We start from the raw sequence: 15,550 nt of genomic DNA, 5'->3' as shown, positions 1-15,550 counted from the left end.
AAATTTCACCAGCTTCTCACGTTCTGGCAAAAAGAATTCAGCAACTTGTAGCTCCACTTAAAATAAACCTTTGGGTAGCCTAGGTGGCTCAGTTAGTTGAGCATCCAACTTCGGCTCAGGTCATGATCTCAGGGTTTATGAGTTCTAGCCCCGCACCAGGCTCTGTGCTGACAGTGCACAGAGGCCAGAGGCTGCTTCGGATTCTGTGTTTCATTCTCTCTTCCCCTCCCCCACTCATACTCTGTCTCTCTCTGTCTCTCAAAAATAAATAAATGTAAAAAAAATTTTTTTCAATAAAATAAAAAAATAAACCCTTAAAGGCTACCATAATTAATTTACACTGTGTGAATATAATTTAAAATATGAGACACAAAACAATTTTATGTGTAATCCAAACTACATAATTCACATCTATGCTTCTAAACAAACAGAAGAAGCTCACATCTCTGTACTTTTACAGTGTACAAACTGCTTTTATATACATTTTCTCATTTTCTATTCAAGACAGACACGTGAGATAAATATTATTCTTATTTCACAGATGGAAATAGACTTAGACATTATTCAGTCCTTTATCTACCATATAGTATAGCCCTGAGACTTTAGATTTGCAAAGGGTTTTAATAACATAAATGTCACATATATTTCCATTTTTATCACCATTTTCAAGTCTCCATTTTCTTAACAAAAGAAAGCAATGAAAAAAGTTTTCTACAATCTAATAATAAAAATGGGAAATATTATATACACAGTTGTACTTTACTCAGTGAGTAAAATCTACCACAATTCTACTTTGGGCCTCCTATACTATTACCTATATACAGGGCCCAAGTGCCAGAAACACATGTAAATTTTTGTTTTCTATTTTAGAGAAAATAATGCAGAACACTTCTGTTGCCTTCAAGTCTAATGTACATAAAGAAGTGCTGGGTTGTGTAGGTGGCTAGAAACAATACAGAAAATGACTTTTTGCAGATCTGGAGTTATAGGGCCTCTGATTATCCCAGTTTAGGCCTGTAGGGTCTTGACAACTTGTTTGGTCATATGTCCCATCTTTTGTAATAAATTTATTTTTCTTTCCCCACACTCCTCTTTTCTTCCTAAGTACCCTGTACCATCCAGAGTAGAAATTCCAACAGGGAGTCTTTCTTTCTGAATTATCTTCCCCATTACATACTTTTTTCCAAAACTTTCTTTTCCTATTTCTAAATCTTGAAGATATTTCTTTATAGTAGATGAGGGGGGAGCTATAGCTGATATTCACTGCCAGAAAAGAGAAAGTCCCAGCATAATTTCCCAGCAAAAAGCTGAGACAGAAGTTAAATGGAGAGGAAAAGAACAGTGATAGCTGGCAGGGCAGGGACATCTGCACTCAGAAAGCTGCACTGCAGTTCTCCAATATTTGAAATTCTCCTGTTGTTACTACTCTGCCAATTTAAAGAGAAAATTCTGGCTGGTCGTGAGTTCAAAGCAGACCAATATATTTAAAACATTGGTTCAATGAATCACTCTTTTTGATATTATGATTATAATGTTTTTATTGCATTTGAAGACATTTTCAATAAATATCTTGAGTTTGAGGCCTGGGCTAGGCAATCCTTTTGCAATAGAAATCAGATTTCTCTGGCACAACTCCATTGCCAGCAATGGGATTTATCAAAACTATAAATGCCAGCACATGGAATATTTCAATACTGTACTCAATTGCTCATATCTAAATATTTCAGCTATAAAACAAACCAAGTGTAAATGCTTATTATATAGTACAAACCAACAAATTCTTCACAGAAGAAAACAATGAAAGACTAATTTTCTCTAACATATCACCTGTTCATTAGTTCTTCAACAATATTACTTAGGATACTTTAGGAATAAAATTTATGCACCACTACCCCTGTTTTCTCAACATTTTCCACCTAGGTTCTAAAGGGCATAAACAAGGATGCTTGTAATCATACTTGTTTTTATAAACTTTCGATGTTTCTCTTGTTGTATATCTTATAATGATGAATATATGGAGACAAGGACAAATGTACATTTAAAATTACTGGTTATATGAATTTTGCTTATATGGGTCTTATAAATGACAAGATAAAATAACAAAGTCTGATAAACTCAGCCGTGCCCTGTGAACTTTAGTTTGCTCACAGCATAATCTAATTCAGTTACTATTTATTAGTTTAAAAAAAATGTTTTCTAAAAGCTGCAAACCACCCATTATTACACATTTCTGAATCACGAGGGGGAAAATTGTGATACGGTTCCCTCATGTTATGGACTCTTTTGGAGGGAAAACTTTTGCAATAAAGTAAGAGTTTCCAAACTCTTTTAAAAAAGCTTGAATTGTGTTCTATGACTGACATTCATTCTACAGTCCCTTTGACCCAAGGGACGGTCGCTGGCACATCTTTTTGAGATTTAGTTTCTGGGAAGTTTTCGGCAAACCTCTCTCGTGCTTTTTCCCAGTTCTTTTTGCTCTTGTTTTGGAGAAGGTGAATGTCTTCAATTGAGGATGGTTTTCCTGTTCCCAAGCCTGCATGTGTTCGCCGAAGCTGAAGCTGGATCTGTTACCAAAAAGTGAGATGACTTACTGTGGAGTCTAAATACACTGAAATCTGCTGTACCTAACGTGGTACTTTAATTCTTTGACTTAGAAAGATTGATGCAAAATAAAAGCCTGTCAAATCCATCAAATACATAAAGAAATACATACATGATTATACATAGAACTTGAACTCATTTTTCTACTATGTCTTGTCTATCAATAATGTCTATGTACTGTCTATCAATAATTATAGCTGTCTCAATACAGAAAATACAGTGCTCCTTAAATAGCCATCACCGAATTTCAATGAGATGCTGCACAATCTGTCATTAATCCCACTCTAGCCAGAAGAAAAGGTAATACTACTATCATCCTAGCCTTACCTAAGAAAGTGAATGGGTAGATTAAACATTAAGAGTCATAAAGAGGGACAAAGAGAGTCATAAAGAGAACCTGATTGTTTATTTTCATGAAAAGAGGGAAAGGACTTCTCATTATTTTGAGAACCATTAAAAGCCACCAGTTAGTTACTAAATGCCTACTGTATGTCAAGTACCCCACTTGGGACTTTACCTTCATGACACCTCTTAGAAAATAATCCTTATAATCCCCATTTTTACTGATGAAAACTGAAGTCCAAACTCGCCCTACATCACACAACTAGTAAGTGATAGAGCACCTATTCTAACAAAATAATTCTATTTAGTAGGTTTGACTACAAAACCCATGTTCTTCTCATTGTACCTCAGTAAGAAAGAAAATTCACATTAAACCTCATACTGATGTATCCATTACTTCTTTAGGTAATTATCAAGAAAGTTCTTTTTTTTTTTTTTTTTTTTTTAATGTTTATTTATTTTTGAGACAGAGAGAGAGCATGAATGGGGGAGGGTCAGAGAGAGAGGGAGGCACAGAGTCTGAAACAGGCTCCAGGCTCTGGGCTGTCAGCACAGAGCCCGATGTGGGGCTCAAACTCACGGACCGCGAGATCAAGACCTGAGCTGAAGTCAGACGCTTAACCGATTGAACCACCCAGGCGCCCCAAGAAAGTTTTTTAATCATGTTACTTTGTAAGGTTTTTGTAAAAGAGAATTTAAATTTCAGGGCCCCTGGGTGGCTCAGTCGGTTAGGCATCCAACTTCAGCTCAGGTCATGATCTCACAGCTTGTGAGTTCGAGCCCCACATCGGGCCCTGTGTGGACAGCTTGGAGCCTGGAGCCCGCTTGAGACTCTGTGTCTCCCTCTCTCTCTGCCCCTCCCCCACTCATGCTCTGTCTCTCTCTCTCTCCCTCAAAAATAAATAAACATTAAAAAAAAGTCTCGGAAAAAAAAAAGATAATTTAAACCTCTGATGAACCATGGGGACTGCAGAATTAAACCACTGTACTGTCTCTTCCAGACATTATTCCCTCTACTGCTTGTTACATGACCTGATTATTTAAATCTAAAACAGATTATCTAATACAGAATCTGCCTGTTTGTAAAGTAACACTGTGATTGTTCTCACACTATTTAGTACCAGACATAGCATGGAAGTCATTAATAACAACTAAAAGACACAGAAGAACCTATGGCTCAGGAAATGACATTTACTATCCCAGCTTTGAGGAAAGAAAAAACTCTAACGGGTTTCCAAAAAACGTTAAAAACAGAACACATACACATATATATATTTGGTAATTGTGAATACCACAAAAACAGTAATCCTGTCTGTGTTTGATATTATATTCCTGAAACGTAAGGCAATGCCTGGCACATACCAGGAACACAGTAAATATATCTGCTATAAGAATGAAGAATGAAAGAAAACACAAGTCTTACCGGAATTTTCATTCCTCCACCATCCTTCCCTAGGCCCTCTCCCTTCTTCCAACCCATCTTCTCCAACATCTTCCGACCTTTGTTGCTATCAGTAATTTCACTTTAAAGAAAATTAAGATAGTTGTTGATTTCTAAAAGAACATGTAGGTCACATTTATAATAAACTAATAATAAAAGTAATTGGTGCAAATACTGAAGACAATTGTTTGGCACTACCTAATAAAGATACACAAATCCCCCTCCCCATATTACTTAACAGAAAGTAGTGCACCAAAAAGATATGTACAAGAACGTTTCTGCAGCAAATCTAATAATAACTACAAGTTGAAAACAACTCAGATGTTATCAATGGTAATATATATAAATTGTGGCATACTCATGTAAGAGAACATTATAGAGCATTGAAAATAAAATATACCTAACAAAATAACGTTGGACAAAAAGAATAGAGACACAGAATAAACAGTGAATTACTCATTTAAAATTCAAAAACAAGTGAAATTAATCTGTTCCTGTTGGAAGTCAGGAGAGTGGCTGCCTTTGGAAAGGAAAAAAAACAAATAGCTATCAGGAGGAGGCACTAGGAGGGAAGGTTTCTGGGGGTTACTGATAGTTTCCTATTTCTTGATAAATGTGTATTCTGCAATGTGTTAATCTTACAATGTATTATTAAAATTGATACTTAATTTGTGTATTCTTTGGTATGTAAGTTATATATCAATAAAAAGGTAAAAATAAAATGAAATAAAAGCTCTCCTTCACTGTGTGCATTTTGTTCTATGACTTTATTTTATGCTAGTTTAAGGGTATTTTAATTTTATGTTCCGACACATTGTATTTTCAGTACTACAAAATATGTTAAATTAGCTCTTCAATAACAATAAACCAAGCAATGTCAGACCAATGTATTTCATTTTTTATTTCTGCCTGTACTTTAATACAATCTTCATATTTTCCAGCCATTACATCAAAAAATATTAAACTTTAAAATGTGCCATGTTGTTGAGTCTACCTAATTCAGAATGCTATATTCTATCAAATCTGATGGATAGAAGATGCAATGCTGTTTTATGTACCATAAAGAAAAAAATTGCTGTCCTATGTAACTAAAACTCTATCCTAGTAGTGTATCTTAAAATTGATAAAATATATTTAATAAAAGTTTATAATTAGCTGCCAATCCTACCTGAAAGATTTAAATTCTAACTAAACCCTGAATTTATATTCTCAGGAAAAAAATGTAGCTGATAAAATATTAAAAGCAGAAATATGGTCATATTGTATAGGCCTCAAAATTATATTCTTCATCTTATCACTGCTACTTTACCCAAAGAACAGTACTGAATCAAAAAATAAGACAAATAGTATTTCAGGGTCAACAAGAATAAAAGTGGATGAGTACTGAAATGATTATAAAAGATACCAGTCCATACTAATTTCTTACTAGCCCAACCTTCTAGATATCTAGTATATAAAAATATGTTTACTCAAGTGGGTGGCTAAAATGTTAGCTATGTATATATATGTATGTTTAAGTATGTGTACTTATGTATATGCTAAGCAATTTTCTAGGGAATGAAATTCTAATTAGAGGAATACTTCCACCTTGTTATGAGCCATTCCTTTAAAGGCTACTTATCATGGGGCGCCTGGGTGGCGCAGTCGGTTAAGCGTCCGACTTCAGCCAGGTCACGATCTCGCCGTCCGGGAGTTCGAGCCCCGCGTCAGGCTCTGGGCTGATGGCTCAGAGCCTGGAGCCTGTTTCCGATTCTGTGTCTCCCTCTCTCTCTCTGCCCCTCCCCCGTTCATGCTCTGTCTCTCTCTGTCCCAAAAATAAATAAATGTTAAAAAAAAAAAAAAAAAAATTTTAAAGGCTACTTATCAGAATATACAACCCTGTAAGTTATATTACCCTACAAATGTGATTACGGTACAAAGAATGTTTCAAGCAATTCAAATGTAGTACTTACGAGTGAACAGATGCAGGAGCATCATCTCTTTGGAAAGTTCCTTCACTTCCAACCTGCTCCCTACGTTTTCCAGCTCTATCTTTATATTTTGGATTCTTCAATGCCTTTTCATCTTCATAGTCTGTATTCTTTATAAACATGAAATATTCATTGAAGAAAATAAAACTGATACATACAAATGTACTATCTGCATATTTGCTTTACCTGGAAATATGGTTCAAAATGGTCTCTATTAAAATAACAAAGCATGATATAAATTGATACAATTTATACAATTTATATAAATTGTATCATGATATAAATTGATACAATTATGTTAGAGTATGCTATTTTTATTCTATCTCCTTTAAAATGCTTATATTTTGTCCTGTGTCAGGCTCCACACTGGGCATGAAGCCTGCTTAAGATTCTCTCTCTTCCTCACCCTCTGGCCCTCCCCCGTCCCTGCTCACGTGTGTGCTCTCTCCTCTCCAAAAAAGTTTGTATTATTTCAAGTTGTAGAACATAAACTGTATGTAGAAGATAATATAAATCATACATAAATCATAAAATGTAATCATAAGAAATAATACAGTGAAAATACTGTATGTCTTAATACTATGTATTCATAGTCTCATATGAACTGACAGTATTCAAAGAAATATGTAGAACCCCTGGGGTTGGCAAAAATCTTTCTCCTTTTCTCTAAGGAAATCAAAGTTCAAAAGGACCTAAAATAGTGTGGCATTATTCCTTGAAAGGAAAAAATATAAAAAGTGTGGTACTCTTTTACAGTAATAATAGCTTTTTGCTTCAATAGCGTTCCATTTATATGATTAGACAGCTGCTCAAGAAATGTTTACTGAATGGAGACAGCTGGGTGGCTGTCAGTTAAGCAACTGACTCTTGATTTTGGCTTAAGCCTCAGGTCATGATCTCACAGTTGTGAGGTCGAGCCCCACATCGGGCTCTGTGCTGGGCACAGAGCCTACTTAAGATTCTCTCTCCCAGTCTTTCTGCCCCTCCTCTGCTCGCACGCACACATGCTTTCCCTCAGAAAAACAAACAAAAAAAAAAAACCCACATCTAATTCTGTCATTTAGCAGCTGGGTGACCCTTAGCCTAGTTTCCCAAATGTAAACTGGAAATACTAATTACCTTCCTGGTCCACTTATGGGATTAAATGGTAACCGCCCCACCACCTTTTTTTTAATTGTTATTGCAATTTAATTAACTATAATAAATTGCACATAAAATATACAATTAGGTGCTTTTGAGATTTGTATATACCTATGAAACCATCACCACCATCATGATAATAAACAGATCTATCTCCCACAAAAGTATCTTCACCTTTCTTTGTAATCCATCACTGCACACTCTCCCTGTGCATCCTTCCTCTATTGTATCCAGGCAACCACTACACATTCTGTCATGGTATGTTAATTCGCTCTCCTAGAATTTTATATAAATGGATGTATACAGTATGTACTCTTGTTGTCTGGCTGCTTTCTCTCAGCATAATTATTTCGAGTTTCTTCCATAGTGCAGCCTGTATCAACAGTTCATGCTTTTCTATTGCTAAAGAGTATTTGACCATATAGATTTACTACAATTTGTTTATCCATTCATGATGGATACATGAGTCTTTTCCAGTTTCTGGTTACTAGAAAAAAAGCTGCTAATACCACAATGAAATACCACTTCACACTAATGAGAATGGGCAATATGCAAAAGACAAAAAATAACAAGTGCTGATGAGGATGTGGAGAAAAGGGAACCCTCATGCACTCTTTGTGGGAATGTAAATTAGTACAACCACAGTGTGAAACAGGATGAAGGTTCCTCAAAAAATTAAAAACAGAAATACCACAGGATCCAGGAATTCTACTACTGGATATTTGCCCAAAGAAAATGAAAACAGTACTTCAAGAAGACATATGCACCCCTATGTTTACAGGAGCATTAGTTACAACAGCCAAGATACGGAAGCAGCTCAAGTGTCCATCAACAGACGAATGGATAAAGATGTGGTATACACACACACACAAATATCACTCAGCCATAAAAAAGAATGAGATCTTGCCATTTGTGACAACATGGATGGGCCTAGAAGTTACTATGCTAAGTGAAATAAGTCAGAGAAAGACAAATGCAATACAATTTCACTTATATATCGACTATTAAAACGCAAACTGACAAAAACCAGAAACTGACTCATAAATATAGAGAACAAGCTGGGGGTTGCCAGAGGGGAGGGGAGGTAAGGGATGCATGAAATAGGTGAAGGTGATTAAGAGGTACAAACTTCCAGTCACAAAATAAATAATCCATGGAGATGAAAAGTACAGAATAGGGAATATGAATATTTTAATAACATTATTTGGGGACCAATGGGAACGCCACTTATGTGGTAAGCATCACATAATGTATATAATTGTCAAATCACTACGCTGTACACCTGAAACTAATATAACACTGTATGTCAACTATGGCAATAAAAATTTTTTAAAATTAAAAAAAAAAGTTTTTTAAAAGAAAGAAAAAAGCTGTCACAAACATTTGCTTACTAGTCTTTGAACATATACTTTCTCTTGGGTAAATACCTCGGAGTAAATGGTTAATCACATGGTAGGTGAACATTTAACATTTAAAGAAACTATTATTTTCCAAAGCAATCAAACCACTTTATATTCTCACCAGCAGTATATGAGAATTTCCAATTCTGCTACATGACTACCAACACTTGGTATGGATAGTCTTTTTAGTTGGTTTTAATTTACAATTCCCCAGTAATACTGAACATCTTTTCATGTGCTTAGTTGCCATTTGTACACTTGCATTGCTGAAGGGTCTACTCAAACCATGTGCTCATTTTTAAATAGTTTTTTTATTGAGTCTTGGGAGTACTTTATACATTCCAGATATAAGATCTAGGATTTTTTTATCAGATATATGATCTATAAATTTTTTCTGAAGTCTGTGGCTTATCTTTGCTTTAATAGTGTCCTTATAATAAGAACAGAAATTTTGGAGGAAGTGCAATTCATTAATTTGCACTTTTATGGATTGTGCTTTTGGTGTTAGATATATCTTCAAAACTACTTGTTTTTTCTTAAAGGTATGCTTCTAGAAACTTTATCGTTTAAAGTTTTAAATTTATATTTATGATCCATTGTGAGTTCATTTTTATAAGTTACAAGGTTTAGATCAAAGTTCTTTGGTCTTTGCAAATGGCTGTACAAGTGTTCCAGCATATTTATTGAAAAAGGCCATCCTTTCTGCACCAAACTGCCTTCACACCTTTGCTAAAAATCATACACATTACGCCCCCATACGTTCATCTATCTATCTATCTATCTATCTATCTATCTACCTATCAATTTATTTCTCAAGTCACTATTCTGTTCTCCTGATCCATTTATCTTTATTCCAATACTGTACTAATTACTGTAGTTTATAATAAGTCTTGAGATCAGGTAGTACCAGTCCTCCAAGAACATCCTTCAAAGGTACCATTTTAATGCATATTTTTTAAAAACCAGAAATGGCTATTCAAATGTTGGATATTATTATCATTTTTCTACTCTAGCCTCAACAGTTGTTGAGGTAAACAGTAACCAACTTACAGAAATCACATAAATCTCAAAATCATTATAAACAGGACTAAACATACCTAAAGACATTTTTAACTTAGAACCAGATGACCAATTAATACATGTAACAATATTTAACATCCTTACCTGCAAACCATATTTTACTCGTATTTTCTTTAATTCTTTTCTCCTTTCCAACTCTTTTTCCTCCTTACTTAGTGCTGGACCAACTAAAAGGAAAAAGTGAGTTTCTTTAAAAAAAACTAAACCTGACAGATTTTACATAAAATAGTGTTGTTTAATAATAAAATTAATACTAATCCACCTGCATATCAACTAAAAATTCAAATAAGCATTAATATAAAAGAATCTTGAGTTGTGGTGATGTCCTTTCAGCATTTTGGTAACTAAATCTACTTGGAAAATAAACCAAAACCCAAAAGTTATAAGAATGTTATAGTATGGACACCAAAAGAAACACTGAATTTTTTAATATTATCATATTTAATATTATCTTAACTTTTTAATATTATTTTAATAGAATCCTAAATGGAGAAATAGTGTTAATTTTCCAAAGGAATACAGGCATGTTCAAAAGAAAAATCACTGAACCCAAGATTCATATTATTGTGTAATGTACCGTAACTCATTTTCATAATCTAGTATCAGAAAACAGAAAATAGTATCTGGGTGACCTCAGATTAGTGGATATTTTTTTAATGTTATTTTGAGAGAGAGAAAGCACATGTGTGCGCATGCATACACACACAAGCATGCACACATGAGCAGGGGAGGCAGGGAAGGGAAGAAAAAGAGAGAGAGAATCCCAAGCAGGCTCTGTGCTATCAGCAGGGCTTGATCTCACTCACCATGAGATCATGACTTGAGCCAAATCAAGAGTCGGACATTTAACTGACTGAGCCACCCAGGTGCCCTTGGATGAGTGGATTTTAAAGCAAGATAGCAACGTCTTACGGTGTTACTATAGAAAATAATGGTATATTGGAGCGCCTGGGTGGCTCAGTCGGTTAAGCGTCCGACTTCAGCTCAGGTCACGATCTTGTGGTCCGTGAGTTCGAGCCCCGTCTCGGGCTCTGGGCTGATGGCTGATGGCTCAGAGCCTGGAGCCTGCTTCCGATTCTGTGTTTTCCTCTGTCTCTGTCCCTCCCCCATTCATGCTCTGTCTCTCTCTGTCTCAAAAATAAATAAACGTTAAAAAAAAAAGAAAGAAAGAAAATAATGGTACATACACAAATGATATATCAACACAAACTGTAAGTAGGAAAGCAAATGTTATCAACCAATAACTCTTAATACCCTGGTCTATTATTTTCTATGTTATTATCTGACAGAGTTTGTGGATGACTTCTTCATATCCCCAAACAGAAGTCAAAAGCAAACCAATCTTTACTATAATTATGTCACAATTCTTTTTTAAAATTTTTTAAATGTTTATTCATTTTTTGATAGACACAGAGTGTGAGTGGGGGAGGGGCAGAGAGAGAGAATTGGGGAGACAGAATCTGAAGCAAGCTCCAGGCTCTGAACTGACAGCACAGAGCCTGATGCGGGGCTCGAACTCACAGACCATGAGATCATGACCTGAGTGGAAGTCAGATGCTTAACCGATTGAGGTACCCAGGCGCCCCCACAATTATTCTTTTGAAGGACATTTAGTATCACTGCAGTGCTGCCTCCAAAGCCTACTAAACTGGATTAGCAAAAATAGCTCATCATTACATGTCAGAAAGCAACCTAATGCTGTAACAGCACAGCTAAATTGCTACACAGAAAAATCAACTAAAATCATAATCTACTAGTCTAGGTTTCAAATTTCAACTATATGTCATTCCTTACTCTCATGTGATAATATTCACTGAAATCCAAATGTATCTCAATATAGTGTTATATCAAGTAGATATGAAAGTTGGTAGTTGATACATTTCAGAACACTCCAGTGAATTAAGCAAAAAACTTATCATGCTTTCATATAACAATACATTTCACATACCAAAAGATTCATCTTTCTTATCAAGACGAAGGTGAGCTCGAACCTGTCCTGGTTCACAGCCATCACAGGTATCACTGCCAGGGTGGATGTGAAAGGACAGTACAGTCTCTCCAATTTTCACTTCGTCACCATGCTCAAGTACATAAGGGTCACATTTAGTTTTAGGCTAAAAGAAAAAATTACAAAACAGAAACCCAAGTATTACATGAGATTATTTTATGTCTATGCTAAGTAATGTCTGATTAAAAAAAAATATTTAGGATGGTTCTCACTGAGAAAGACACACATATGCACATATGGCATACATTTCCACAACTTGAGGATGATAGAACTTTCAACTAAAGGAGAAGAAAGCTGAACTGAGCAACTTCTAACTTTTATATTATCAAATCCCCTAATCTCCCTGGCTCCATGCACAATCCTATAGAAATACCCAACCCAAACATCAAACACTCTATTACCAAAACAAATATCCATCACAGTCAAAAAGATAAAATGTTAAGGGGATAAAGGGCACATTTCCCTTTTTTCCTCTTATTGTCTCTGATAATTCAGTTTTATTTCATTTTTTATTCTTACAGACTAAAAATTAAGGTGTTCCCCACTCCCTTCCATATAGTTTATTATGTACTAATAAGCACCTTAAAGAGTTCACTGGATAGACACAGCCTCTGTCTTCAAGGAGTTTCCAGTTTAGCGGTATTTCCATTAAAATAATTTTTTTAAAAACACCAAAAAAAAAAAGGAGTGCCCCTAAAGTTACTGTAAGAATGTTTACTCTGAATAGCTTTAAAATGCATTTATTTCTAAAATAAGATAAGGTATACAATTATGATAAAAGTCAAGAGTTAAGTATCCACTTATTATATACATTTTTCAGCTCTTTCTGGGAACCCCCTTCCATGTAATACATTTGGGCTTGAACAGTAATCTGAACCAAATGATAAGTATAATAACTATGGCCTTCAGGAATAAAAATTTCAGTTCGGTTTTTAAAACTGATGTGCAAGTAATTAATAAATATACACTCACCTGAAGAATCTGTTTTCCGTTAACAATTGTACCATTTTGACTACCTTGATCCACAAGGACATAACTTTGTAAGTCATGGTCAAAATAAATTTCTGCATGAAACTTAAAAAAACAAAAAAACAAAAAAACCCTGAAGTAATTATAAAATTTAATACTTTTTTTTTAAACCACAGATAATTTCTCTATGATAGGATAAGATAGATTTAAGGCTCTGATAACTTTAGCTATTTAAAAAAAATTGTTTTTAAATAAGCTCTAGGCCCAATGTGGGGCTCGAACTCACAACCTCAAGACCAAGAGCTGCAAACTCTACCAACTGAGCCAGCTAGGTGCCCCAACTTTTGCTCTTTTTAATACTTTTTTTTTCTGAATACAGAAATATTGTAATACCCCTGGCAGAAATGTGACGGCTACAGAAAAAAAGTTCCTTATAATTCCGTCTATCATTGCCATTAATAATTTAGTGTGTGTCTTACATTTTCTAGTTTTATAACATAGTTCAGATTATATTACAACAACAATTTGAAATTATTTTTCACCTAATGTAAGTATTGGTCTTTATCATTGAAAATTCTTAATATAAAAGTTGATTTAAAATATTCAAGGTGAACTTTTAAGATTTTATTATTTTTTTAACTTTATTTTTACTTATTTTGAGGGCGATACAGAGCAAGTGAGGGAGGGGCAGAGAGAGAGGAAGACAGAATCCCAAGCAGGCTCTACGTGGTATCAGTACATAGCCTGATGTGAGATCACGACCTGAGGTGAAATCAAGAGTTGGGTGCTTAACCAACAGAGCCACCCACGCACCCCTAAAGATTTTATTTAAAAAAAATTTTTTTAATGTTTTTATTTATTTTTAAGACAGAGAGAGAGCATGAGTGGGGATGGGGCAGAGAGAGAGGGAGACAGAATCGGAAGCAGGCTCCTCCAAGCTGTGAGCACAGAGCCCAACGCGGGGCTCAAACTCACGAACTGTGAGATCATGACCTGAACTGAAGTCGGATGCTTAACCAACTGAGCCACCCCGGCGCCCCAAAATTTTATTCTTATAAGTAATCTCTACACCCAAGATGGGGCTTAAACTCACAACCCTGAGAGTCACATGCTCTAACTGAGCCAGCCAGAAGCCCCTGAAGATGAACTTCTCAGGGAAGTTTTTCCAGATTTTCAATACTCAGGACCAAGCATTCCCTTCTTGCTCCATAGTACTTTGTTTACATGGGGTGCCTGGGTGGTTCGGTTGGTTAAGTGTCTGACTTTGGCTTAGGTCATGATCTCACAGTTCAAAGGTGTGAGCCTGCATTGGGACCTGTGCTGACAGCTCAGAGTCTGCAACCTACTTCAGATTCTCTGTCTCCCTCTTTCTCTGCCCCTCTCCTGCTCATGCTCTCTCTCTCTCAAAACAAACAAAAAAAAATTTTAAAGTAAACTCTATCACCAACATGGGACTCAAACTCACGACCTTGAGATCACGAATCACATGCTCTATGGACTGAACCAGCCAGGTGCCCCACCTAGTCTGCCTTTTGAATTTGTTTAAAAAAGAACTTCAAACTTAAATTATTCAAAATTATCTTGTCTTCTGTGATTTTTTCCTTTTCCTAAACTTAGCAGTTCTTCTCCTATCCAGTGGTTAAATATGTGTTTCTATTTTTTCCCCTAATATTAAGTGTGTGGGTTTTTTAAAAATTTTTCATCAACTTGGAAATGTGTGATATATACTGTCAAACTGATTTCACACAGCAAGAAACTATTTACCCCATCACTGAACACCTTAGTTTAAAAGAAAGAAAGAAAAGGCAGAAACGCCACCACACAACTACCTATATTTTAGATAGAGTGGGAGAAGGACTTCTTTGCTATTTAAATCACAGTTTTCTTTGGAGGCAGAAGAATTAAGAGTCATAGTGAAGTAAAAAAGCAAGATAATTTGCTCAGAGTTAAAATTATGAAAATTTCCTCCCTTCTAAATGAGTCGAAACAAAGTAAAAAGAAGTACACTTTTGAATAATGGAAAACAAGTTTCATCCCACAAGACAAAAATCACATAAAATATATACTTTAAATCCGTATTACATTCTACTAAATAGAAACAAAATGGGGATTATGAAAGATCAGAAAAAGAAAAAAGATAACAACCATAAAAGAGAAGCAGAAAACAACAAAAAATACACAAGAAGATAATATCAAGTATACAGAGTCTCAGTAGCAAAACCTTTTGTTTTTCTTCTTGTAACTAAAATTGTAACTCTGTTCTTACTGTTTCATTTGAAAACCCAAGTGTTCTTTTTCCTGAAACCATTACAGGAGCAACTAGGAAGAGTTATAAATGGAGAGCCTTGGGTGGTGGAGGACAGATTGTTCTGGAGTTGTAAAATACTCTGGACTCAAACACAACCGTCTAGTAACAGCCTGAATCGCAACCATCTAATAACGTAGCCTGAATCCAGGTCTGATTCATTTTTAAACTACAATCATATCTAGCACATTTATTTCATTTAATAAATGTTTGTTAAATGGGTGTTACTTTAATACTTAAATTAATCCACATTTCTACTCCTGCTCCAAACTGTTAAAAATTAAATATAATTTT

General features: G+C 35.2%; 1 protein-coding gene across 1 annotated transcript in view; it reads right to left on the bottom strand.

Moving 5' to 3' along the window:
- Positions 1-330: 330 nt before the first annotated feature.
- The window catches only part of AGGF1 (angiogenic factor with G-patch and FHA domains 1), a 29,040-nt gene continuing 13,820 nt past the window's right edge, over positions 331-15,550 (bottom strand). The window contains exons 9-14 of the mRNA XM_045496175.1: positions 12,955-13,056; positions 11,923-12,088; positions 10,059-10,141; positions 6,337-6,464; positions 4,367-4,466; positions 331-2,564 (exon numbers count right to left, since the gene is read on the bottom strand). Of these exons, the coding sequence (XP_045352131.1) occupies positions 2,364-2,564; positions 4,367-4,466; positions 6,337-6,464; positions 10,059-10,141; positions 11,923-12,088; positions 12,955-13,056 (780 nt within the window). The 3' untranslated portion in view covers positions 331-2,363. The remainder of the gene's footprint in view (positions 2,565-4,366; positions 4,467-6,336; positions 6,465-10,058; positions 10,142-11,922; positions 12,089-12,954; positions 13,057-15,550) is intronic.

The sequence above is a fragment of the Leopardus geoffroyi genome, chromosome A1, assembly GCF_018350155.1.
Source record: "Leopardus geoffroyi isolate Oge1 chromosome A1, O.geoffroyi_Oge1_pat1.0, whole genome shotgun sequence".
In the NCBI taxonomy this organism is placed as follows: Eukaryota; Metazoa; Chordata; class Mammalia; order Carnivora; family Felidae; genus Leopardus; species Leopardus geoffroyi.
This window is presented reverse-complemented; position numbering and strand designations above follow the sequence as displayed.